This window comes from Podarcis vaucheri (genome assembly GCF_965113315.1).
Source record: "Podarcis vaucheri genome assembly, chromosome: 10".
In the NCBI taxonomy this organism is placed as follows: domain Eukaryota; kingdom Metazoa; phylum Chordata; class Lepidosauria; order Squamata; family Lacertidae; genus Podarcis; species Podarcis vaucheri.
The window spans coordinates 28,314,984-28,341,538 of NC_138748.1; the positions used below are offsets into that span (position 1 = coordinate 28,314,984).

The following is a 26,555-nucleotide window of genomic DNA, read 5'->3' on the forward strand; positions in this document are numbered from 1 at the left end:
GAGTGAGTCAGTATCATTCCATGCGTGCTGAGTCTGCTGTTCTGGAGAATTTTTTACTTGAGATTTCCCCACTCTACTTTCTGCGGATCTTGAAGTCTCCTTGAGGCTGCTAGCACCTCCCTCTTGACACCTCCCATTTGGGTGACATTAGCCAAACTCATTGGAGATCATGGTTAGTATATATACATACAATTCAAGAACTTTCCAGAACTGTGACAGACACCCTCTTAGAAAAAAAGCAAATGTTTCTCTCAAATGTATTTTATTCATATGCAAATCTGTGGATTTAACTGATGGATGGATCAATTCCTGAATGAAAGCTCCTATGCTGAGCTAAGATTTCTGCAAACTGTGACAGCCCAAAATCTGTTATTAGCATTTTCAAAGCAGCACACAAATGTCCAAACCCAGACCTGCTTAGCTCCAGCAAGGTGGAAGCCTCATATACCTTCAGGAGATATCCTGAGACCTAGTAGCTAATATAGATTTATAAACAATGCATCCTATTCTTATTCCTTCTTGTGGCTGCTCTTTCTCAGATCAGGAAAACAGAAAGCTTTGCAGACATGGAGTAATCTCCAATCACTGCATAAAAGAGGACTATTCACAACTGTCATGTAACAACAGCATCATGGAACTGGATGACTTGCTTCTTGACAAGAGTGTTGATTCTTGGGTGCTGTGCATAATCTAAACTAGGAAACAAACAAATAAATTAGATTAAATATCTGGGCTGAGTGGGGTAGGAAGCTAATTTTGGTGGCTGCTGCATGTTATGTAAAATAAATGTAGGGCATAATTTATTTTTTCTCTTGCTAACCAAAGCTTGCTTCCCATCCTCCTTCTCCAACTGGCATGGGAGAAAGGCCTTAAAAATGGGCTATGGAATGCAGTCTTTGTCCCTCCCATCAGGATCCATTCCATCCCTCATTTACCATCTACACTGTTACTCATGAGTAAACTAAAAAGCCTTCTTGTAAGTAATTAGCATAGGGTTGGACAGAGTCACAGCAGTCCCTCTTATTTTTAACCTGCTTCACCCATATGCCTTATTTCCCCACCTTCTCTTTTTTTAAAAAATGGTCACAGTCTCTGAGCATGTGGATACCTCCATTTCCGAATTTGGTTCCAACATCCTATTGGCATTTGCTAGTAATAATTTTCATTATTAGAAGGAATGTGGCAAAGTTCACCACTTGGAAGCAGGACATGGAGCCCATACAAAATGACTGGAAATTATCTCAGGTGAACTGGAGGAACTCAATTTTGTATCATCATGTCAAGCCCTAAGGAGTATTTTATCACACTTTTAGGGGATGACTGAGTAGTTAAATGCACACTGGGGCCACTTGCTATTTGGTCATGGTAAAGGAGCTGGTAGCATCAGCCACTGTGGTGAGGACAAATAGCACCTTGAAGCAAACCCGTTTTTGGAAGGAGGTTTTGGATCTGGTTGCATTATGGTCACGCGAATAACGTTTTGAGTTGGGCATCCCACTGCAAAAGCTGTTACAGGATGCAGGATATGAAGCTGCTAAACGTCTTTTACAGCTGTTCCTTTAAAGAACACAGAGAGAGCTCTTCAGTTCAGGACGTTAGGATTCCCCCCACACGTGTAGGGTGGCCCCAAAACTGAATTACCGCCTTTCTCCGTTTGGACTTGATGCCCTTTGTACAGGAAGGGAGCATTTGCTTATTAAGTTGCTATTCCAGCCACATGGAACAAAAACGTCCCTAATAAGGAAGACACGTGTATGTGTGTGTAACACTGTGTGCTTTTACATGGCACGCCTCATGCTTGTACTTTGGGGTCGTGATGGGAGTTTGCAGTCTCTCTGTCCCAGAGAGAGAGATCTTGAATTTAGGAAGCCCACACAACCCGCCTCCCTCCCTGGCGGGCAGAGCGGCGCTTCCAGGGTGACGGGCGGGTCTAGGCCACAGTCTAGTGCGCACGCGTCAGTTCCGGCCGGCGGGGACCAAAGGGATAAAACAAAAACCCTGAAGCTTCCCACACCTATCGCTTCCTTGTTCTGATTAGACTTCCCCAAGCCAAGCAAGTGCGGATTGGTACCTGGGTGAAGGAAGCTTTCAAAGGATTCCCAGCACAGTTGCACACTGTGTGTGCAAATATACTGACGGCCATATCCAAACACGGAGCAATATTTAAATCTGCATCTCGCCCTTCCTGCCAAAGGAGCCCAGTAAGCGCACTTTCAGGTGGGCACGTACAGGATCGCAGCGCCAGGAGGATCTATGTTTGATACTTGAAGCAGTGGTTTTATACGAGGGTGAAACTGGTTGAAGTCCGCAGGGCTTCCACTGGGAAGCCTGGTGCCTTTCAAAGTTGGCAGCAGGCAAAAATTCAACAGGTGTGGATAATAAACGGAGGTGCGCTGTACACTTCTGGCTGTGTCACAGAAAGTAAACGCAGAATCTCATTCCATCAGATAAAGACCGTTTCCTACTTTGGGGTGGGTGTGCAGAAAACGGCACACACCCGAAAGGTTCTCTAAAAAACCAGGTGCGGCACAGAAACTCAGCAGGTGAATCTCTTCAATTTCTGTCCAAGGCAAGGTGTGAATCCTGTCAGGAATAAAAAAAGTCGCCCTTGGAGATTGGGTCGGCTTCCCCCTTTTTTCGAAGCTATGGGCAGAGCGCGCGTGTGCAGCGCTCAACTCTCCTTTTTTTACCCCGCACATGGCAGGGCTTCCATCGGCGAACCGGAACTCTCGTCAGAGGAACCTATAAGACCGCAGCCCCTTGGGCGGGGACCGGAGCTTCGGCGCGTGGGTAGGAAGCGGCCGCGGCGGCTGTTGAGGGAGGAAAATGGCGGCTGCCGCCGCCGCCGCCGCGCAGCTTACCGACGAGGAGCTTTTCTCCGAGCTGAGGCGACTCGGCTTCTCGCCGGGGCCCGTCACCGAGAGCACACGGCCCGTCTACCTGAAGAAGCTCAAGAAGCTCCGCGAGGAAGAGCGAGCTGGCGGGGCCCGAGCCGCCGCCGCCGCCGCCGCCAGCAAGACCCGGAACAGTAACAACAATAACCCCGGGGCAGGCGGCGGCGGCGGTTTGGCGTCTCGGCTGGCCAGCGCCGACCTCTCTTCCTCCTCCTCCCTGTCTGGGGCGGCCGGCGGCGGCGTCCGGGCCCGCGGCGGCGGCGGCAAAGTGCTGCTGGGCTTCAGCTCTGACGAGTCGGATGCGGAGGCCGGTCCCCGGGGCCCGGCTGGCGCCGCGGGCAGCCGGCGGGAGCGGGGCTCAGCCTCCCGGCGGGACGCGAGGCCTGCGGCGGCGGCGGCAGCGGCAGCCGTGGGCACTGGCTGCCTCCCCAGCAGCGCGGCGGCGCCGCCTCTTCGGAGGAAGCCCCATGCCTGGTGGGGGGCGACGGCCAGGCGGGCGGCTGGAGCTCGGGAGCAGATTCCGGGCGGCGGAGAGGACGACGACGACGACGGGGAGGACGACGACGACGAGGAAGCAGCAGCCGCCGCCGCCGAGGACGAGCCCCAGGAGGAGCAGCCGCAGCAGCAGCAGGAGCGCTGCAAGAACCGCGCCGTGAACGGGAGCCGATTCCTCTCCAGCAGGAGAGACAAGTACTCGGACTCGGAGGAGGAAGAGGCGGCGGTTGCGACGGGGGCCAAGCAGCAGGTGCTGAGAGAGGAGGCGCTTGCCCGCCACTACCTGGCCCGAAGGAGCCTTAACAGACCTGCCTCGCCGTTCTCGGGCCAGGCAGGTGCAGCAGGGGGCTTGATGGAGACTGGCCAGGGTGCTGGTGGTGGCCGTGCATTGAATGTTAGGGTGGCTGCTGCTGGCAGGAGCAGTGACAGGGGGAGAAGTCGAGAGGAAGACGAGGAGGAGGAAGAGGAGGAGGTCGACCTGGCAAAAAGGGGCGGGTATCTGGACTCCAGTCCGCCGCTCCTGCCCAGGTACCGTGGTGGCGGCTCTGCGAGGAAAGCCCACCAGCAGCTGTTTCTTCCGCCGCTGCTCAGCGGCTTGGACAGTAGTAGCAAAATGACTGATTCCTTGGGAGGCGACAGGAAACCAGCCAACAATCATATCCTCACTGGTGGCTACAATGTGGAACCTAGGATATATACCGCTACCACCAGCCTCTCTCCAGGTGCTACCACTTCCTCGTCCACTAGAATCAATCACTCCAACCACACAGGTTCAAATCATACTTATCCGAAAAACACCTACAAGCAGAAGGTTTCGGAGCCCGAGGAGGATCTTCTGCAGCAGTTCAAGAGAGAAGAAATATCCACCACAGGAGGCTTCAGTGCCCATTACCTGTCTATGTTCCTCTTAACTGCTGCATGCTTGTTCTTTCTGATATTGGGGCTCACGTACCTAAGAATGAGAGGTTCGGGAATAACTGAGGATGTGGGAATTGACAGTAAGTATTGGGAAACGGGGCAGAAGCCCTTTGCTCCACTTAATGACGTAAATAAATGTGTGAAGTATGTCACATAAGGAACCCAGAAGCTTGAGTTGCTGCTTTGTTTTCTGTCAACCCTAACAACTGCTTCTGTAGACTTGTGGATGTTTTTGCTTATGGAGTGGAACGAGAAACAGCTTTTGGGCAAACCACAGAGACCTCTCTGTTCCTTAATTCAATAGCCTTTATGTAGATTTTGTTTCCTCTTAACTTCTTGCCATTAATTTTGTTAGAACGTCTCAAACTTTTAAGGATATGTCCTTAAAGATGGATTGGGGTCATTGGCCAGGAGTTGGTGCACTTGACTATCTTTTTTTTTCTTCCCAGAACAGAATAATTACTGCTATGCCTCTTAGATTTAAAAATGGGAATCTTATTCTAAGCTTGTGATTTGTAGCTGTAGTGCTCGTGGGGTGAATCAGATTGTAAATGATGTTTGAAACTCAGATACTCATCCAACTAATTTTTATTCTGTAGGAAAGCACCCCGCACATGACAAAATTCAGACACAGGAGATGCTTCTGTTTAAAAATGAACGAGTTGTATAGGGTAAATTCATTCTGATGCACATGTTGTATGTTAATTCCTACATGGAAATCTTATGTAGGTATTTATAACATGTGAGTGACACCTGTGTTTAAATTTAATTTAAATTCTAAATTTAAATTTAGGATTTACTCTTAGGATTCTGAAAAAAAAATACTAATTGTCAGTGACTCAAAGTTGACTTAGTTACAGTGGGTTCTGACAGTTGGAAGGAACAGTGGGAGGAAATAGCAGGTGTTTGAGTTCAGCTGAGGGGGGATAGGGTAGTGGGAGATCTTGAGCAGGAAAAAATAATTAGTTTAAAGTAGTTTTAACAAGATGATTGTCTTGTTTAAGGCGTAAACACCTTGGATTTAATATGCTGTGCAAAAAAAAGGGGAGCTTAAAGGCCTCCTGAAAATCTGGCATACATACACCTTTTGCTAAGCAAATCAGCACCTTTAAATGATTTCCTGTAACTTGTGGTTCATGGACATAGCCACAAGGCTAGATTTAGAAGATCTTTCCATCTTAATGCTGTCTTTTTCTTGGTTTACTCTTGGCATTTTCATGGTGACCTGGTTTTCATGTCACCCTAAGCGAAACCATAGCTTAGCATAAACACACAGGTCCCAGGAGACAGATTTGTGCCTACCTTACTCCTCCCTAGTCACTCTGCTGCTATGCTAAGTCAGCGCTTGACTTAGTATGTGGTCCTGGGTTTGTGGTTTAACTGTCTCCATACTAACCATTAGATGTAACCCAAATTTGTCCCATGGTTTGTGGCTCATTGTTTGTTTGGAAGAGCTAAGCTGTGAGCCTGGGTTCAGACAACATGCTAAATCAAGCTATGGCTTAGTGTGACACAGCAGCCAGAACCACTGGGGAGGCCATGCTCTTCTCTGGAAACTTGCACACTCACATTTGGACTGAGCCATGGTTTGGTGTAGTGTAGTGTGTAGTGTAGTGTAGTGTAGTGTGATGTATGATGTATGAACCAGGCCAGTGTTGTCCTGCTGGTAAAGATGGAAAAACAGAATATGGTGGTTCCCCCAATGGTAGTTTTGTGATTTATTAAAACCTTTTTACTAGGAAAACATGGATAAAAGACTATTTCATACCTGGAAGCTGCAGTCTTCCTTGGTTTATTTAATCAGGCAAAGTGCTTCTTGCATACATTTGAATCCTTCTAGCTTAGTTGTATGTGTTCATTTTTATTAATCCATAATTGCCTGCCTGAAGTACTGTTTGGACAAAAAAACCCTTGATGGATTATAAAAAACTAGGTAGATAAGTAATATGTTATCAGAATTCTGAAACTGCGCTGCTGTATGATGAGGTTCAAAAGTCAAGAAGTACATGCTACTGTTTTTATCGGCCTGGTTTTTGTGTTGCTTCATATACCACGTAGATAACATGTGAAGCAGCACCCAAGACTTGAAATGCTTGGAAATAGCCCTATAAAGAGAGAGAAATTGGTGCCAAATCAGAATATTTCCCCAGAGTTCTAGTGCCTCAAGCTATATTCCTAGTGGTTTGGTGATATGCTTGGCTTTTGAATCTCAAGCCTCCAGATTGCGTGCACACACATTCACCTGGTGGTTTTGGCAATATTGAGTCATCTTGGCCCTTTCCTTATTAATATGCTATATATATGCTAATTGCAATTTATATTTGCTTCTGAAGTTCTCAGTGGATGTAATCTTACGGTCTCTGAGAGTGTATCATGGGTCATACAATAGATTGCATTGATACTGAAGGCAGAGATCTGGACAGGGCCATCTCATATGAGCCTCTGTCTTTGCTGCTGGCTTCAGTGCCCTGCTTGAACTAATGTCAGAGCTCCAGCACCTGTAGGGCTAAAAGAGGGACATGTCTGGAGCCTCCCATGAAGCAGCTTGGAGCTGAAGTATTCAAAGCTGCCCCAGTCCCATGGCACTCCAAACCAAGGAGAGGAAGTTTAGACATGTTTCTAAGCATGTCTGATGAAGCAAAATGTCCTTTAAGAGTTGGAATGTGTATAATTCTAGCAAGGCTCAGGTGAGGAGAACAGACAAATGTGTCGTCGCCAATTTCTAAATGTGTGTAATAACAAAGCTTAGGGTTTTTTGGGGGTGTGTGAAATTGAATGGTTAGAGGTTTTGTGCAGTAGCTTCTGAACAAGTGGATCTTGAAAACTGAAATTTGTATCAAAACTGCATACTTTTTCAGGTGGGCAAGAATGTTTATTGTGTTTCTGAAACTGAGGTGGACCCACCAAAAGTTGTGGAGGAGCTGTAGCTCCTGGGTGCTGCACATGCTTTTGTATACAGAATTCCCCAAGTTCAATCCTTGGTATCTCCAGGTGTGACTGGGAAAGGCCATATGTGAAATCCTGGAGAGCTAATGTAAGTAACCAGGGATAGGGCTAAGCTGGATGGAATAGTGGTGAGACCCAGTCAAGGCAGATACTTGCCCTACAGCTCCCACAGTCCCTGACATTGCTGACAGGCACTAATAGGAATTGGAATCCAACAACATCTGGAGGGTCACAGGTAGGCCACCCCTACCTACTCTGCTGCATTTGCCTACAGAGTGTGGAAATATTGTTGTCGGTACGTAAAGTGGACTTGCGCTACATATAGCAACATGCTCCTCTGTGACATGGGACTAGTGATCTTGGCAGTAGCCCTGTGATTCTAAACAATAGCTACGCTGAGGTACAACATATATGATCCTCCAAGCAACTTTCTGTTACTTGATTTAAAAGGTTTGTTAAAAGTAAAAGTTTCTGTAAGTGGTTAGAAACCTGACTGCCACTGTAGACTTTCAAAATAGGGCTGGAATGTTCTTGAGCAGGAAGCTATGTGATGTAATCTTATTTTCAGGGACTCGGTACGGGGGGGGGGGGGAAATGGCTGCCCCAGGCACAAAGTTTTTCTTTTTTAAAGCCAACTACCTTGTAACTGCAAGTTGACTAACTGCTTCCCTCACTCACCTCAAAGTCAAATATGCTTTGTTCCCCCCAATTATTACTTTATTTCATAAAATTTATACACTGCTTGATTGTAAAAAACAAACAGACCCTCAAAGTGGTTCACAAAAAAGTTAAACCAGTAGGATTATCAATAAGAAGAATTAACAACAATTTAAGACTTTCAAAAGTTAAGATAATAAAGCATATTAAAACTTGCACCAACTTTCTAAGTATCTGGGCAAGCAAATGTTTCCAGCGGGCACTGAAAAGAGTACAGTAAATGCACATGGCATCTGCCGAATATCCATAGGCAGGGAATTTCAAAGTGTAGGTGCTGACACTGTAAAAGATCAAGTTCTTACAAATGCGGAATGGGTATTATGTGCACCTGTAACAGTGCTGGTTCCACTGTTTGAAGTGGTTGAGTGGTGTATATTTATTTCTTTACAGTGGTACCTCGGGTTACATACGCTTCAGGTTACAGACTCCGCTAACCCAGAAATAGTACCTCGGGTTAAGAACTTTGCTTCAGGATGAGAACAGAAATCGTGCTCCGGCGGCGTGGCGGCAGCAGGAGGCCCCATTAACTAAAGTGGTGCTTCAGGTTAAGAACAGTTTCAGGTTATGAACGGACCTCCGGAACGAATTAAGCCCTGTTTCGGGAAGCTTTTAATGTTTGATGTATTATAGTATTTTAATATTCTTTTGGAAGCCGCCCAGAGTGGCTGGGGAAGCCCAGCCAGATGGGCGGGGTATAAATAATAAATTATTATTATTATTATTATTATTATTATTATTATTAAGTACTTAACCCGAGGTACCACTGTATAGCATTTGTACCCCACTCTTCAGTCAAAAAGGCTCCCAGAGTGGCTGACAAGAAATCAAAACAAGCCATTCCCTACCTGCAGGCTTCCACTCTAATAAAAGGAAGGCATATCCCTGAAAGCCCCCCTAGTCCCAGGCTGGGAAGAAAAACGGTGGTGGTGGTAGGGATTTCTGTCCAGCTCTACTTAAAAGCTGGGCAGGTTTTTCCACAACCTGGTCAGAGAACAGTTGGCCATACCAATAGTTGGAATTGTGCCTGAAATGAACTGCTAGCTGGTGCACTTAATTGGGGGGGGGGGGGTCAAATGCTCTCTCAAACTGGTTTCAGACCGTAACCTGGTTGTAGCCAGTGTTAGAAACACAGATATATAAGATAGGCACCAAATGGCTCCTTAAGCCAGGGTTGCAGTCACCAAACTGGAATGTCTCGTTGCCATTTTGGGGCCAGATGGCTCAAAAGTCGTATTTTTCAATATGACTTTTTGGTTCCTGAAATTCATTCTAATTGTGCAGATAAAATTTTAAAGGATGTGTTGTTAGTGTGTGAAAACAGGCAGGATTTAAGGGTTTCCAGCAATGCACCTCCAGATAGTAGAGCCATCAGGCGCCATCTTGGCGCTGGATATCTTCACTTGCTTGCAAGTGGCCAATAGCTGGGTGCAAAAAGTGCATGGCGAGTGGCGAATTTCGAATGCTGGTTGCAGCATTTTGCAGCAGCTGAATCTCATATACACAATTTCTTCACCTGCTATATTATCCTCACAACATCCTTATGCAGTAGGTTATGCTGAGAAGAACAACCATCTCAGTGAATTTCATGGCTAATTGAGGATTCTAACCTAGGTCTCATTGGTCCTGGTCTGACACTGAAACCATTCCATGCCATGCTTAAAATATCTTATGTGTACACCTAAACAGAACGTTGGATAAGTTTTTCTGCTTTCTTCTCAAATGTAAATGCTTGACTTTATAAGCACTATCAGTGCAGTCAGCAATAACTGTTCTATTTCTTTTGGCAATACTTAAGTCTTCAATTACTGTTTGAGGGTACCAAACAAATTGGGCTGGCTAGAAGGGGGGGTGAGACCTTTTCTTGCCAATTCCCCCTCTTCTTGCAGCCCCCTGAGCCCCCTAAAAATCTCCTCTGACAGGTTGGGGAACCCTTTGAAGGCAGCATGATGGTTGGCATTGAGGAACTGGGCATCTGCGAATATTGTCGTCTTGCCCTCTTCCTAGAACAGGAAGTCTCTGCTGAATCTCTGTACCTTCCATAAGCAGAATACAGTAACTGTTTCCATTTGTGGAACAGCCACTCTGTATCCAACTAAAATCTATTAAGTTGTTGATAGCCTGCTCAAATTCTGCGTTTTAGCTGTTTAGGAGCAAGTTTATGCTTTCAGCAGTGACAGGTGACAAGTCAGGTGGACAATTTCCCCACTTGCTTCCAGGTGTATACACTATAATACGCAAAATATTATGAATGGCATGATATTGTGCTAGTCACATTGTAATTACTGGATTCCTTTGTAATATGTATAATGTAAGCTGCATTTAACCTAGTGGTTTTATTTTTTACAACATTTAAGATATTGGTATTGAAATGGTATTAAGTAAATTTCTTTTTCCCCCCTTTAATAGATAAAAATCTTCTCACTGGGATGGTTAATAGAAACGTGAGTATGTTCTTAGTATCTATGTTGAGGGCTTGTTTTTTGAGTTGTATCATGTCCTGATCATTTTGATTAAATAAGTTATTGACAATCTTAAATCTTGGATAATCTTAATGCAAGAGTTTTGTGTCTGCAAGCTAGATCTCCATTTTACTAAGAATTTGTGTCCTAAGAATTGTTGCCGACTCTGAGAAGTCCAGTTTGTAGGCCTCTTGATTATAAGGCTGTGTTTGAATGACTTGTACACAAACCCTACACTGCAGAAAAAAATAGTTGAATTAGGGGAAATCCTGTTTTGCTAGCTTAAGCACATTAGGTTCTGAAACCATTTACTCTGATGGCCTTATCATTTCCAACCACTCACCTAGAAGTGAGGGCACTCAGTTCCTTGTATTGCTTTGCTTTCAGTATGCAGTAGCCTCACAATTTTTGGCAAGGTAGATCAGTCCCTATATGACAAACTACCATCCAAACGTAACACAGCATTTCATATAACTACACTCTTCTTTGAGCCAGTATTGGAATAGTGGCAGCTGAGAGAGAGAGAGAGAGACTCATGGGAAAGTAAATTGTTCGTTCCTTTTAATTAGAGCATTGTGCCTCTCCCAGCCCCTGGGTTTCTTTGCTGTTGAGTGATGTTTCTCAGAATTTAGGATGGTATACTTTTAAGTCTGTGGCACTAAAGATTTGAAAGCCCAGGGGGCAAAAACATATTTTTCTCCCAATTTTGAAGAGAACACACACTCCTATGAAACAGTTTCTCTTTTGGAATGGGTGAAATTTTATTCATTTGGAATGTCTAGTGTGAAAATTTCTATTAAAGGCATTCTGAAGCTTTAGAAACTGATAATTTCTATCTATAACAATGCAGAAATATACAATGCTTGGATCAAAGATGCATTTCTGCTCCCAGGACATGCTGCCATCTTCATGAAGAACATACATTGCTTTTGTTTCCTACAGCTTTCTTAGTTTGTGCATCTCAGAAGTAGGAAAAAATAAGATAATGTGCTTAGATAGCACAGGATGCAACCATTTGCAACTCTGTAGTATTTAGCATGCTTACCATTTTGTAAACCTATATAGGATTGCTCTATGAATTTTGTAAGTATGTCATATTTAGCATACTCACCGCTTTGCTTGTAGAAAAAGAAGCCATGTGTCATATAGCAACATGTTACATACAAAAATGTATCATTTATATTTTTTGTATTTCTATAATTTTGTATTTGTGTTATTGTATTTGTATTTATCTGCTTATTCTTGAGTCACCTTGGAAGCCTTTTTGGCTGAAAGGCGGCATATAAATAGTAACATAGCAACATAACACATTTTATATTAAAGCAGCAAAGTAAGTTTTGTTTGATAAGAATGTATCTATTTGATATATTTTCATTTTTCCCAAAATGGGGGGGAAACAATTTTGCTCCCACCGCTTCAAAATTTTTTGGGGAAATTGTACATCTCTGTGTAGTGCTATCTAGGATATATGCTATTTCCATTATTTCAGACTTTATTATAACACTTCTTAACTGGCTTATTAAATTTCTAGGTAAATGAAACAATTCTTATGAACAGCTTATATAAACTACATGATAAGCTGGCACAAATAGCAGGTGAGCATTTAAAGCCAATATTAAACCGTTGGATTTCAAAAGAATGCATGTGTAAAGATTTATAGCAATAAGCAAATTGTGAAGGTGCTTTGTGATTGCAGGAATAAGAATAATTATTTCATACGTATGGATACAATAATTGTATTGAATCAGTGCTAATATCACAGATATTATGGTAAAATACCTTGTCTTGACTGTTGAAATATGCTTATAAAACAAGAGAGATTTTAAAACGAGAACTTAAATATTGCATTAATCAGCAGGGTAACTAATTCCCTCAGAAAAAAGCATAGAAAAAGCTGTGTTGGCCCATTAGGGGAAAATGTAAAAGGTAAGTACGTTTATTGGGACCAGCTAAAACAATATGAAATAGTGAGCCAACTTTCAAGCTGTCCAGAACTCTTCATCAGGCAGACATTAAAACAAAATTTGTCAGGGCAGGGTGGAGTAAGTGAGGTTCGGGGGAGGCAAGAAAAAGCAGGGAGTGGTGTATTTTCTGAAGTCTGCAGTGTATAGCAATCCTGAGCTGGAATACAGGAGTTCCCCAAGGTCCAAGACAGATTGCAGGTTGCATTCATTACTGTTGGGGCTAAAAAGCAGGAATGGATGTTACCCTTGTTTTTGGAAATATAAAAATGAGCAGTTTTCCAGTTTTGTGTCGGGCTCTAACTGGAACACATAAGTGACTTAGGAGGCAAAGAACAGAAAGGAGTCTTTAGATTAGCAAAACTTTGGATTATTTGCATCAGTCCCCCAAGGTATTCAAATGATAGAAGATTAGCTATGAGAGACTACTTCAGTTAAATCCATCTTGCATTTGGTTTTGATTTTTAATCAGAAATAAAGTTAGTAAATAAAAGTCAGCGTAGTAGTGTTAAGTTTCTTACCTGTCTTTCACCATGAGGTCCAGGAAAGAGCCTTTACAACAACTTAAAAATACAAGATTGAAAATATTTAAGAGAGTACCTTTGCAATATGTGTGTCAATAGGAACTGTACAGAAAACCAGAGTCTGAGAAATTTTAGAAGTGTATATACTGTAATTGTTGAAGTACACAATATCATTCAACTTAAAGATTATTAGACTTTATTCCATACCTGAATAGAATTTGACACTTAAGTTAATCTTGAGAATAAGCTCTAGTGAAGAAAAAGAACTCTACTTCTGTGTATACATGTATAAGATTGTACTGTCAACTGTTAGTAGAGTCATCTAGAGATTTATATACTATTTATCTTATAGGATACTTTTCTATCAAAGCAATATCAAAAATAACTTACAACATTTCCCCTCATGTATCCGAAGTTAGTATTAATATATCCAAAGTTTATTTAGTTACATAACTGTGAGAAATACATAAAAATAAATACTTTTCATTGTACTAGGAGATCATGAATGTGGCAACTCTATCAAGAAAGGTCTTTCTCTCCAGGAGGCCGATACATATTTAAAAGTAAGTAAATGCTCATCATTTTAAATATTGGAATTAACTTGGTATGAATGTTACATTGACTTAGCTTTGTGTTCAGTTATTCCTCTTAAAACATATTTTTGTCAGCAAAACAGAAGCTTCAGTGGTAGGTTTCTTAGCATGTGTGATTTAATAGCAAAAAAATATTGAGTGGGAAAATGTAGGTTTTTGGTTTTTTAAAAAAACAGGATTCTGTTCTTGTTGGTCAAATTACTCATTATAACCTATATATTTAAAATACATTTACCTGTCCTTACCTGCTCCACTATTGATCAGAAAGCTCTCTAAGAATAGGAGAATAGGAGAAATCCTCACTTGGAGGATTGTAGGAGACCATAAGCATCAAATTGAAATGTTTACATGCTATGTGTGTTTTCAGTTGAGAGCCATGGAGCCAAACCTTGAGTGTTTTGGTCTTTAGAATAGAGGGATCAAGGCCCAAGCACAATGGTTTCTCTTCATTACCTGACGAGGGTTTACATACATTTTTCAGCAGACTGTTGTTTCTCTGCTTTGGGGTGAAGTACTGTGGTTCAGCTGACACCTCTAAATTTTTACTTCGTATTGTAAGCCACCAAGGAAGGAAGTGCACTCTACTCAGTTGCCGTTGATTAGGCAAAAAACTTGAGCACCATACCCTGCTGTTTTGGGGAGAGAATTCTGAAAGTATGACACTTGAATACAAGGTTCTACAGGCTACCGGAGAGTAGTCATGAGCAAAGAGTAGCATGGAGCTCACAGATTTTAAATTTGGAGTAGGTATGTTGTGGGGAAGATTCTTCTGTCTTATTTCTTCTTATACTGCTTGTTCCTTTTGCTCATCTGTGTGTACCTGTGTCATGAAGGAAGTCCTTTGGGAATTGCCAATCTTCTACAAAGGAGAATTTTTTGCAGTTGAGAAGCATGATAGTTTGACTTTCTCTAGCTCTGGACAATATGAAGGCTTTGGGCCTAATCTGATCCGCATGAACATGGCAATATTGCTAGTAGAAACATAAGTGTTGAATTTTGTTGCTCATACATAAGTATGTGAATGTCATTTTCTGCAATTTGTTATATAAATATTTTAGCTATTGTATTCAATAGCCCAGCAGGAATGTTGATGTGGTAGAGAGAGACTGACAACCATAGATACTCCCCCCCTCCAGTTAATTAACTTCATAAAAACTGGTTCTGCCAGATTTTTTTGTCCGAATTCCTGCATAGCTACTTATTAACTAAATTCTTCTACTCTGAGTACAGGGATTTGCATTGTTGATTATCAGCTTATTTCAATAGCATAGCAACATCTCAGTCCTGTGTTGCCTTATTAGACATTTACTAGCAACAAGAATAGTTCTAAGCTAAATTCTCTTTGGCCCTACAGTGGTGATACAATACATTTTTCCATTGAAATATGCACTGTATCACTGTTGGTTGGTGTATAATATGCAGTCTGGGGCTATTTTAAGACCTTTGTGTTTTGAGGAAATTCAGAAATAAGGAAGCTAAGGCCAGGGAGCTTGTGCCACCAACTCTGAAGATACCGTCAGTTGGCCTGGGAGGTCTCTGTTGCTCTATATTTTATACCGTTCATGTGTTTTAGTGTTTTAAAGTTGTAAACTGCATTGGGTTCTCAGGTAGAAAAACAGCATAAACGCAGTTAATTAAACAATAAATATATGACTTTTAAAAGCCTTACATTATATGTATAGTCTCACTTTTCATAGGAAAGGGGCAATATTGATTTGCATTCACGGAACGGGAAGTAAGCAGTTAAACTAGCAATTAAAGTATAGAGCAGGGTGCATTTTTTTTTTTTTTACAAAAGTACTAGAACTAATTTCCATTGAACAATTCAAACACAGAGTATGGCATTTGTGTGTTCTAACATGCTTGAAAATGAATTTAATACTTCGAAGATTAAAAATGGGTAAATGCATTGTCATTCTAATGCACTGTAATACTTTCAGTAGTTTGTACATGTAGACTTGCAAGCAGCACATCCCAGTGCAAATGACCTGATTGTGTTGAGAACTGGGGCAATTTTCCTGTTTCTCTCCCCAAGTAGTAGTAGATTGGAAGAGCATTGGTTGCAACCAGGCACAAATAAGTGTTCAAAGGTGCAGAGGAATGGTTTTTTTAAACAGTATTTTGCATCCACCGGAAAAAATAATTATAGCAAAAAAAACAAACTTCACAGAAATTAGCAGAGCACTAGTATTACGTTTAAAATGCATATATTTGTAAAAGATATCTAGAGGCTAACCTGTTACCAGTCTAGACATTTTATAGCTTTGTATCCTCGCACTACAATGTAAAATAATCTGTTTACTGCATTTTATTCTGCTATTAGTTTTTCTGTTCCTCTTTGTGAAATACGCATGGCTGCTGTTATTTGTGACTACCGTGTTGATTCATTGATATAGGTGATTTGGTAAAAAAGCCAGGAAATATGTTGCATTTTATTGCACAGCCATTAGCATTTAAATATTACTCAATGCTGAACACAGAATGGCTTTTGATCCTATCAGTATGGCAAGGGAATGGAAGGGGCGGGGAGGAAGCACATTTAGAGTCAAAGTCTGGTCGCTTAACAAATGTCAAAAATTTGTTCAAAAGTGAAGAGGCCAAGACAAGGGAGGGCATGGGTGCATATCCAGCTGCATCAGACAGCGGCCTGGTAAAATTGTCATAGTGTTTTGAATGCTATTGCTGGGGTTTGAAAGGGTGGTGCAAGCAAATACTTCGTTTAATTTTCCTGCATTTGATGGACAAGTTCCGACTATAAACCACAGAATTTAATATTGATAAACCAAGCTGAATAAAATGTGGTTGGCTTTGCATGTTCCAGATGTTGAGGAAGGAATTGATGGTTGAGGAAGAATTTATATATAAAAATGTGGTGGTGGTGTTCCTTTTTAATATATTAAAATGCTTTGGATGATATTGTCACATTTTTGTAGCATTTATTTTGGAATTTCTCTTGCAACAACTGCCATTGAACCCTTTGCTTTGTTTTCTTTTTCTCTTTAGAGTTTAGGTCCAGAATACGAAGGTGTATCTAATGAATCCCTGCAATGGATTCTAAATAGTGGAGAAGATGTTGGCATAAAGTAAGTCATTTTATTTTGTAGTCTGCTTTCACACAGAAGCTCAGTTCAGGCAACCTTTTAAATAATGGTTTAAAGGGACGTGGGTGGCGCTGTGGGTTAAACCACAGAGCCTAGGACTTGCCAATCAGAAGGTTGGTGATTCTAATCCCTGCGACGGGGTGAGCTCCCGTTGCTCGGTCTCTGCTCCTGCTAATCTAGCAGTTCGAAAGCACGTCAAAGTGCAAGTAGATAAATAGGTACTGCTCCGGCAGGAAGGTAAACGGCGTTTCTGTGCACTGCTCTGGTTCGCCAGAAGCGGCTTAGTCATGCTGGCCACATGACCCGGAAGCTGTCTGTGGACAAACACTGGCTCCCTCGGCCTATAGAGTGAAATGAGTGCGCAACCCCAGAGTCGGTCACGACTGGACCTAATGGTCAGGGGTCCCTTTACCATTATTATGAACAAACGCAGGATCCATATTGCTCCCTGCCTCCCCTCAAAAAATTGGTGCACTTGCCCTCCAAAGCAGAATAATATGAGGTTTCTGATTGGCTGAGGGCGCGGATGAATGATAAGCATAGGTTGCTGATTTGGTTGTTACAACAATGTATACTTAGTATAAAACAAGAAATGGAGGGGAAACCACAGAAGAAAGGAGGCATGTGTGCGTTTGTGACTCATTCATGTCTAAGCCATAGCTGTCATAATATCTCTTTTTAAATAGGTTTGTTGACAACAGCTCTGATGAGGATTCCATAACCAATACAACTAATATAAAATACCTGGTATCAACTAGGCCACAGATGTCTTTTACGTGTCGTTTTCGCCGTGCATTTATTACTGTAACATGTAAATCGTTAATTCTGCTTTTGGGTGAGTTTTCCCCCCTGTCAGTTTATTTTAATACTTGTATATCTCTAGGGAAACTGCGAGAATGATGTTACCAGACAAGTGCTTAAGATTTTGTAATCTACTTCATGGTAGATTAGTCTATGGGAAAGAGGAAAAAATAGGCAACCACTTTCTAAAAAAAATGTGCAGGCAGGACATGTTGGCAACATCAAAATTCTGTAGTGCAAGAAACAGTCTTTATCTTCTCTTCACTTACAATGAGATCTTAGCAAAGTCTGTCTCTTTCTCAAGAAAGAAGCACTAAAAACTCTACAGGCATTTTCACCTTGTATAAAAAAATGTTACTGCTCCTATAGTTCAGTAAAAATTATTCATCAACATTTGGTATAAAGCAGAGGTGGGAAAGCTCCAGACATTGCTGGATTGCAGCTTCCATTGTCCCTGGTAATTGACAGTACTGAGGATGATGGGAGTTCTAGTCCAACAACATCTGGAAGGCGACAGGTTACCTGCCCCGGGTAAAAATATTCTTCATAAAAGATACTAAGGAGTAGATGGAAGTAGTAGATGAATGATGTTCCTCCTTAAATACCTTAAAAATGTTAGTTTTGTGTAAAATATGTCTACTGCATAATGACAGCCAGTGATTTTTTTTTTATAAAATTTGGATTATTTAGCTAAGAAAATCTTTCTATTTGGCACAGGTATAGGAATGGCTTGGGGAGTCTTAAAGTATATGAAATACCGATGGTCTAAGGAAGAGGAAGAGACCAGACAGATGTATGATATGGTTGTAAAAATTATAGGTAAGTTTCAGCTAAATTTGGCAGTGGCTGGACTCAAACACAATACTAAACTTTGGGTGTGGGTGTGTGAATGAATGTGAGCCGCAGACTCCCTCTCATTCTCCTTTCTCCAGTTCAGCTGCAAGCAGATGAGAAACTCTTACTTTCATTTTCGGTAAACTGCAGTTAAATTTTATTTCTGAACCCTAAGCAGTGGTTAGCTTAACTATGGTGTGGGGAATAGACTAATAGAATCGTCAAATTTGTAGAGTTGGAAGGGACCGTGAAAGTCATCCAGTCTAACCCCCTGTAATGCAGGAATTTCAACACCCAGTTCCCTGAAGCAGGCCAACTCCATTAAAAAGCAGGGTTGAAGTTAGCTTTTTCATTATACCATAGTTAAGACTAACTACCATTTGCCTGGGTTCAGAAATCCTGGTAAAATGTTGTTAGTTAAAAATAGAAGTGAAAGCTTCTGATTTTCTCTTTGAGATGGAGTAGAGGGAAGCAAGGAGCTGATGAAGTGTAGGCTTGTGTTCATAATGCTAATCCATAGTCTAGCATTACATGTGAATGAAGTCAGCGTCTCGCCAGATGACCCTGTCAAGGGAATCTGCGTCATTTTCAGTTTTGTGTATTGTATTGAGAAATTAAATGCTATTCAAGGATGGAAAATGGAGAATATTTCATGCTGGAAGATCTTTGAATAGCTTATTATGCTGTCTTCTGATCTATATCTTAAATGTAAGAGGGGCAGTGTCTTGAAACATTTTTTCTTTAAATACTATGATTTGTAAATGTGATTGATTCCAGTTCAGATTTTACAGTATTGTTAACTTGGTGCAATTATTTCAGATGTTTTAAGAAGCCACAATGAAGCATGCCAGGAAAACAAAGACTTGCAGCCATATATGCCGATTCCACATGTACGAGATTCCTTGATTCCACCTCAAAACAGGCATGTACAAGTTACATTATAGTCAGTTTATACTGATGCATGTTCTGTTTTGCCTTCAGTGGGAGAATTACAGTACTTGGCACACTGATAAGTAACTTTGCTTTCGTAACTTTTGAAAACTTTTTTTGGGTTTGTTTTTAAATATAGGAAAAAAATGAAAAAAGTATGGAACAGATCTGTTGATTTCCTTGCTGCTAATGAATCTAGAGTTCGCACAGAAACACGAAGAATAGGTGGTGCTGACTTCCTGGTTTGGAGATGGATACAGCCATCTGCACCATGTGATAAAATATTAGTTATACCATCTAAAGTATGGCAAGGGCAAGGTATGTCACTGTTTGTTTATACATCCCTTCAGTCTGCATTTACTCTAGCTGAGGTCTGTTACCATTTTAAACTAAGTTTAATACAACTTAATTGTAGTCAGAAAATTGTGCTTTAAACAGAATTTCTTTATCATTGCTTCTTGCAACATCTATAGCTATGTACGTTCTTTCTAATACAAGCGTCTTGTACAGTTATAAAAAGTGAACTCTTATCCCTCAGGGCTGTTCCTTGGCTTTTGAAATCATCTTGTCTCAGTGTGCTCTAAAAGTTAGTTTATCAGATTCCTACCAGGAAAGCTAGTAGTTGACCCCACACATAATGCACACACATGTATGCTTTTATAACTAGTGTAATCTACAGGAAACTGATTAATACTTGAAATAAGTGGACTAGAATCAAATCCTATTTGCTGATTGAACTTTTTTCCCCTTGGCAGCGTTCCATTTAGATAGAAGAAATTCACCACCAAATAGTTTGACACCATGCCTAAAAATTCGCAATATGTTTGATCCTGTCATGTAAGTACTTTTTTAAATTCACTGTGAATAGAAAACATTGAGTTTATGTTTTGTCTTGACAGTACAGATGCAGAAGGAATACAAATTCATTATTACTGTCTTAGCTGGTATAATGACACTGGGCAGCTGGAGGGGGAGACATAAGAACAAATTGCCTGAATACTGTTTTCATTTTTAACTTCATGTGATGACCCAAGCAACCAGGGCTTTCTCTTTGTTGAGAACCAGCCTTTTACTCTGACTCTTCCACTATTCATAACCTTATATTTTTAATGCATATTCATTTCAGAGAAGTTCTGTTCCAAGGAAGTCAGTACTTGTAGACCTATAGGCCATATTTGCATGGATTGCTAAACCAGGGGTGGGGAATATTTTGATCCTTGTTTGACAATAATTCCCATAATCCCTAACCACTTATGTGATGCTTGCTAACGTTCATGGGAATGGGACTCCAATAACCTTTAAATGTCCACAGGTTAACCATCTCGATCTAGAGAAAATGTTTATTATTGTGTTTCCTAATAAGTTTGTATAATTATTTTTTTCCACAAAAATCAAAATACTAATAATGATGTGCAAGTTTTGTTTTATGTGTGTGTATTTTAGGGAAATAGGTGACCATTGGCATTTGGCAATTCAAGAAGCGATCTTGGAAAAATGCAGTGATAATGAGGGAATTGTCCACATAGCAGTAGACAAAAATTCACGTGAGGTAAAAAAAAATGATTTTTAAGTCGATAGTTAGTATACTCAGTTTCTCTATTTGATACAAATCAAAGCTTTATTTCTCTCCTCAGGGTTGTGTATATGTCAAATGTTTATCTCCAGAATATGCTGGAAAGGCTTTTAAAGCATTACATGGATCTTGGTTTGATGGTAAGTTCTGATTTACAATTAATTTAGCAGGTTGGTAGTTGGCTATATATCAGTCTCAACAGCAAGAGTGACAAGCTTCTAGATAAAAGTATTGCATGTCAAAGTATTCATCTCAGTTATATGCGCAAATCAGTGTGTAGAATAATGCTTTAAAAATTCAAAATCTTAACATTCTGAACTTTCTTTACCATAGGGAAACTGGTAACTGTAAAATATTTACGGCTAGATCGATATCATCATCGTTTTCCCCAGGCTATTACTTGCAATGCTCCATTGAAGCCATCAAATACACGCATGAACTCAATGTCACATCTTCGTCTCCGAACAGGCACAACTAACTCTCAGGGAAACTCCTGAGACATCTTACTGCTACCAGAACTGTTGACTTGCAGCAGGAAAAATTCCTGTCTGGTCCCGTCTTCCACTTTTAGTACTTTTTGTATGTAACATTTTCATTAATCAAAGTTCCAGAGGTCTCATTTTTCAGGATTTCTGAGCAATGAGGCAGTAATACTGAACAATTGCTCTATGAAGTGTTTTGGAGCTCAAGCAAACAAACGCATTAAGTTTTGCATGACAGATGTTGAATTTATTAAACATTCTCAGATGTGGCTGTATTTTTGCACCAACAAGTGTTTGATAACAGTCTAAAAGCATGGAGATGTACTGTATTTCCATAGTTCCTGTGAAATAATCTTGTGGGTATTTTGTAACACAACCACCTACAGTTTCTGATGGCAAGTAAGTAGAAGTGTTAGTTTCTGTCTGGTTTTTGGCTTCTGTTGCTGTAAAAGCTTCATCTGTGTCAGCCTAAGGATGAGAAAGGAATTATGTCTTGGTAATTGCTGAGAGAAAACAAACTGAATACAGGTTTACTGGTTTTGTATATAAATGTAGATGCTGGTGGCGGAGGCAGCAAAAGTAATCTTGTTTTGTGAGGATGTCTGCATTAAAGCAGTGAATAAGCTTCCTATTTTATTCATAACCTAATGTTTTCTATGTTTTGGCTGTACCATTACATAAAGGCCAAACACCTTGAAGTATTAGATACAAGTTAAATATCTTTTATAGGTTTTATATTAAAATATATGGTTATGATTTTTGTGTGAATGGTCTGATATTGTAACTGTGATAATGGATTCAAAATTATGTGAGCAATAAAGACGCAATTGGCAGGTACTCAAACACTTTGTGAAAAGCTGTTATTTATTACAAGGAGAAGCTCTGACAAAATTGACCACTGGGGAATATACTTTCCTATATGGTTTTGCTACCTAGGCATGTGTGAAATTAAACAGATGCACATATTTTTGGAAACAAAAATCTTGATTGTTAAGAGCTTAGAAGTGCAGAACACTTACAGCAAGAATTTATGTTCAATATTAAATGTGTGCATTGTTTACACCTAAAACTACAAAAATGTTGACCTTTAGTTGAAAATATCAAATAATTGGATTCAGTAATTCCTGTTGAAGCAGCATAATTTGTCAATCCACCTGGATATTGCATAAGTGAAGAGATGGGAAACCAGCCAGTTTAAAATACATTTATTAAAGCCCAGTTTCTATTGTAGATATGGATCTGCAGCATGAACTTGCACAAATGCACGTTTTCTTATGGTTAAGTGAACATGATGCACACTTCTGTAACAGAAAATCCTATTGTGCCTTACCTTTGTGCTTTTTTGTGGGCAACTTGTTTAATAATGATGGACGGTTTCTTATCTTTGAAAAAAACTTGGTCTATGTCCTGGATGCTAATGAACAAGTATATGTAATATAATCAGCCATGCAAAATTCTACTCACCAAGAACAAGTACATATTTTTGACCAGCGAGTAGATTTTTGTCAAGTCTGGTAAATTTTTCATGAGATTTACTATATACATATACAAATATGTACAATATATATGTATATGTATTATATGTATATAATCAGATTTTGCTGTATTTGTGCATCATAGTGATTTATTGAGCTGAGTAACCATCTTGTGACCTGTTGCAAGTGTGAATGTAAAATTTAGTTGTGGCAGTTTAAAAGGTTGCCTTTTGATGCAGTCGCATCGTTCTTGCTTCTAAACTATTTGTAAACACACTGTACATTTATTATAGTAATCTGTACTATTATGCAGCTTATTTTACCTTTAAAATGTTGACCAATATTCCTCCCTGCAAGACAGATGGGAATGTGTATAATACCTTGGACATTTGAGAAAAATCAGATGTTTGTAATTTGTAATTTGTCCTGTAAAAACACAAAAGCAAAACTAAACTAATTAAAGATTTATTAGGGCTTTTTACACATGTGTCAGTTTTTGTGACATTCTGGGACTTATGACAGCTCTTGTATACTTCTTTTTTGGGGGTGGAAGAAGGCATGGAAGAGGGTTCAATATAGACTGCAGCACAAAGAGCCACACTATACCACATTCCACATAAACAGTGTTTTTCATGCTGTCAGTTTCTGCTAAAAGTACTGAAAAATGGAGAGCCTTAGTTTGACACCAACTCCAAGTTAGATACCATTGGTACATTATGTGGCTTGCCATCAGAATTCCATAAATATGTGTGCTTATAGAAGGTGGTGAGATAACTACTATATACAAAAATGCAATCGCAAGAGAACCTGTTTGGTTCCAGCCATTCATTTAAACCTCCTTTGTATAATAGTGAGTGGAAAAGACAACTTTAGAAGATGCTCAACTCCTTGTTTACAAGAAGCAAAATGGAGAAAGTATAGGAACACCACAAAAGGCATTCATTATTTTAAAGATTCTTCAATACTCTATAAAGACCCCAAACTTCCTGCTTTTATCAGTTGCCTTTATGAAAACTCTGTTGGGTGAACCTGGAAAACATAGTACATGCCTACTGCCATTCAGAGACCTTGGTGTACTGCTGCTGGGAGTTCATGCTCCCAGTGTCTCTTGGCGGTGGTCTTTTCTTTTAAAAGCAGTGTTTTTAATGTGAGCTTTTTTCTAGCCTTATGATTCAGTCTGCCAAATGCGCCAAAGCTGAACAGCAGTGAGCCCTTTGATTTCTGTGTCTTTGTGAAATCTTTTAAAGTAGTACTTCTTTATTTCTCCCACTAGATTTTATGAGAGGGGAAACAATGCATTTGTTTATGCTTTTGTTTTAAGTCATTTCAGCATCTGAGGGAGTAGACTCTCTAGAAACTCATGTCCCTGAAGGAAGCTGGAAGTTCCTATTTTAATAAGCTGCAGACTAATCCAGTTCTGCCCTTACAAAACCTTTTTATTGTGCCTTCTCGAAACTTCCTTAGGAATTATCCCTCAAAGTGGGTGGGCCTGTAGCTCTAAGGTGTAGGGCACATCCTTTTGTGTGCAAAAGGTTTGCATTCAATCCCCAACATCTCCAGGTAGTGCTGGCAGAGACCCATGTCTAAAACCCTGGAGAACTACTGCCAGTCAGTGTAGTAAATACCAATAGTAAATACAGACCAACCTTAGACTTGGGTCCCCAGCTGTTGGACTGCAAGTCCCATCATGCCTGGCCATGGGTCGTCCTGGCTATGGATGATGGGAGTTGTAGTTTTAACGGCTGGTGATCCAAGTTTGAGAAATACAGTACTGAATTCTGATCTTTTTGCTGCACCACTACGCAGCTCTGCCATGGATTTTGTAGGCTTCAAGCTTGCTTTTTTAAAAACAAAAACAACACCCCCCCCCCAATTACTCACTTGGACCTAACAAGGCAAGAGGTCTAATGACTTCTTTCCATCCTGGGTACGGGTGGGATGCTTATCTGTATCACACTTTTATCATGTTCTGGTCTTTTTCTAAATAGCTTTATGAAGAGCACTCACATTTTAAAAAAGTAGTCTGACCTACCCAGCTTATGCCTCATAGTTAGATGCTGAAGAAATGCAGATGGAAAGGTTAATGTAGCTAGCGCCTGAGTTTGCTTCCACGCCCCCGTGCCTTCTCCTTTTGCATCTGTCTTTTAGGCTGCGATCCTAGGAGCGTGGGGATGCGGATTGCTTTCTTCACAGATCTCTTACTTGTTTTGGACTTGGGAGAAGCAGGCTGGAGGGGAGGGGGGGGAGGACAATCAAATAAAACGCCCTGCTTGCAGCAGAGCTCTGAAAAGGCACGTGGCCAAATTCCAGCTGGAAGCAGAGCCATAGGGACCCATCACCACCCGGGGACTTGATTCTGAGGGGCGTCAGGAGTTCGCCTCCCCGGGAGGGCGGAGTGAAGCTCACCCCGAGGTGCCTCAGGAAAACCACAGCCCGGCCGGCTTCTCCCCGGCTCGCGCTCTCTATGCTCATATTTGGAGCTGCCTGGGCAGCCGGTGCCCAGGAATTTCCCGTCATGCCTCTCCGAGAGGCGGCTGGGCCTGTCATTTCGCCGGGCCGTAGGCGGGCGGCGTAGCTGAGGGGGGGAGACGGTGCCTTCAGCCCCGGCTGCTGCTGCTGCTGCTGTTTCTCCTCCTCCTCCTCCTTGTTTTTCCCGCGTTTACTTTCCGCCTCGCCGCCCTCCATGCGCGCGGAGTTTCCCTCGCTGCTGCTCAACTTCTCTTGCCTTGTGGCGGCCGCTGCGCCGGTGGCAGGTAAGGGAGACGTCGTCGCCCGTCATTGCTGCAGACCGGGCAGCCTGCCCTGTCCTGCCCTGCCTGCCTCCCTTAGGGCTTCTAGAGCTTTCCATCCCGGCCCCGCTTTCTCTCTCCCCCGCCACACACCACCTTAAAAGTCTAGGGAAAGGAAGCCATGTCATCCCTTCCCGAAGCTCAGGCATGTCTACTCGGGAGTAAGACCCCACTGAGTTCAGTGGCACTTGTTCCCAGGTAAGTGGGCACAGCAAGAAGCTCTCCTAGCCTAGGAGTCCTAAATCCAAAGGGCTGAGGTGTCTTCACCTCCCTTCCCCCCCAATAAAATATTTGGGGTGTCCCCCCCAAAAAAAGTTGATAGGCATTGCCATTCAAATGGTTTCATGTGCACCCTGAATTGTTATCGATTTTGTGATAGGCGGGGCTTACTCCCCCCCCCAATATTTTGATCAAGTTGGCACCCGGACTCCCAGACTGCAGCCCACTTCACCTGGGAGCAGGTGCCATAGAAACTAAAAGGATTTTCCTATGAGTAAAAAAAACCAAAAACAATCCACAAATGTCTTCGGAATGGTGGACAGTATGCTTATCTAAAAGGAAAAACCTTTACTTTTTGTTTCAAGGAGTTAAGAAGGTAATTGTGGCCATAAAACCAAGGGCTGGTAATGATTTCTGGGTTAAATATGTATGTAAAGGTTGCCCTGCTTGGAGGATCGCAGGAAGGCCCTTCTCACCTAGTATAATGTTTCCAATGGCGGGTAGCCACATCACGGCCTCTGGAAGCTCCCGACAGGAGCATGACGTACAAATTTGCATGTTGCGTATGTGCAGTTAGCTAACTTTAGCATCAGGATTTAAGGATCTTGTGGTGTCCTCTTTAGATAGCGGTGTGTGTTACAAACTGTGTTAAATCAGCCCCAGCTGCATTTAGGGACCCTGCACTTCTGTCCCAAAGTCCTGCCTGGACAGCAGCACTGCTTATGTGGCAACAAAATCCAAAGGGTACTGTACATTATTTGGTTTGCTTTTGGCACCTGCAGTAGGCTGGAGGGTAATTGGAGGGCTGAACCCTCACCCGCATAATACGGGGTTGCCTCTAGAT

The 26,555-nt window shown here is 41.5% G+C and overlaps 2 protein-coding genes and 1 long non-coding RNA gene across 5 annotated transcripts in view; 2 read left to right on the forward strand and 1 right to left on the reverse strand.

Annotated features, from left to right (window-relative positions):
• Positions 1-245: 245 nt before the first annotated feature.
• Positions 246-2,999, reverse strand: LOC309541782. Its single transcript, XR_014223928.1, has 2 exons — positions 2,862-2,999; positions 246-695 (listed from the first exon to the last, which is right to left on the reverse strand). It is a non-coding gene; the product is annotated as an uncharacterized lncRNA (long non-coding RNA).
• On the forward strand, positions 2,751-23,184 carry LEMD3 (LEM domain containing 3). The gene is made up of 13 exons (XM_082239571.1): positions 2,751-4,387; positions 10,377-10,411; positions 11,961-12,024; positions 13,410-13,477; positions 16,511-16,590; positions 17,295-17,443; positions 18,127-18,228; positions 19,063-19,165; positions 19,313-19,491; positions 19,929-20,010; positions 20,617-20,722; positions 20,808-20,886; positions 21,080-23,184. The coding sequence occupies exons 1-13, from the start codon at positions 2,827-2,829 to the stop codon at positions 21,241-21,243; spliced, it is 2,772 nt and encodes a 923-aa protein (XP_082095697.1). The 5' UTR covers positions 2,751-2,826; the 3' UTR covers positions 21,244-23,184.
• Positions 23,185-25,250: 2,066 nt separating this feature from the next.
• The window catches only part of MSRB3 (methionine sulfoxide reductase B3), a 60,760-nt gene continuing 59,455 nt past the window's right edge, over positions 25,251-26,555 (forward strand). Inside the window, exon 1 of one of the 3 annotated variants that reach the window (XM_082239884.1) lies at positions 25,251-25,456. In XM_082239884.1, coding sequence (XP_082096010.1) covers positions 25,387-25,456 — 70 coding nt within the window. In that variant the 5' untranslated portion in view covers positions 25,251-25,386. The remainder of the gene's footprint in view (positions 25,457-26,555) is intronic. The other 2 variants (XM_082239885.1, XM_082239882.1) reach the window with 2 other exon arrangements.

Bases quoted from the DNA above. Each gene is read 5' to 3' on its own strand.
- LEMD3 (XM_082239571.1), top strand. From the start codon at position 2,827: ATGGCGGCTGCCGCCGCCGCCGCCGCGCAGCTTACCGACGAGGAGCTT. The intron at 16,591-17,294 runs GTAAGTCATTTT...CTTTTTAAATAG, and splicing joins GGAGAAGATGTTGGCATAAA to GTTTGTTGACAACAGCTCTG. The intron at 18,229-19,062 runs GTAAGTTTCAGC...CAATTATTTCAG, and splicing joins TATGGTTGTAAAAATTATAG to ATGTTTTAAGAAGCCACAAT.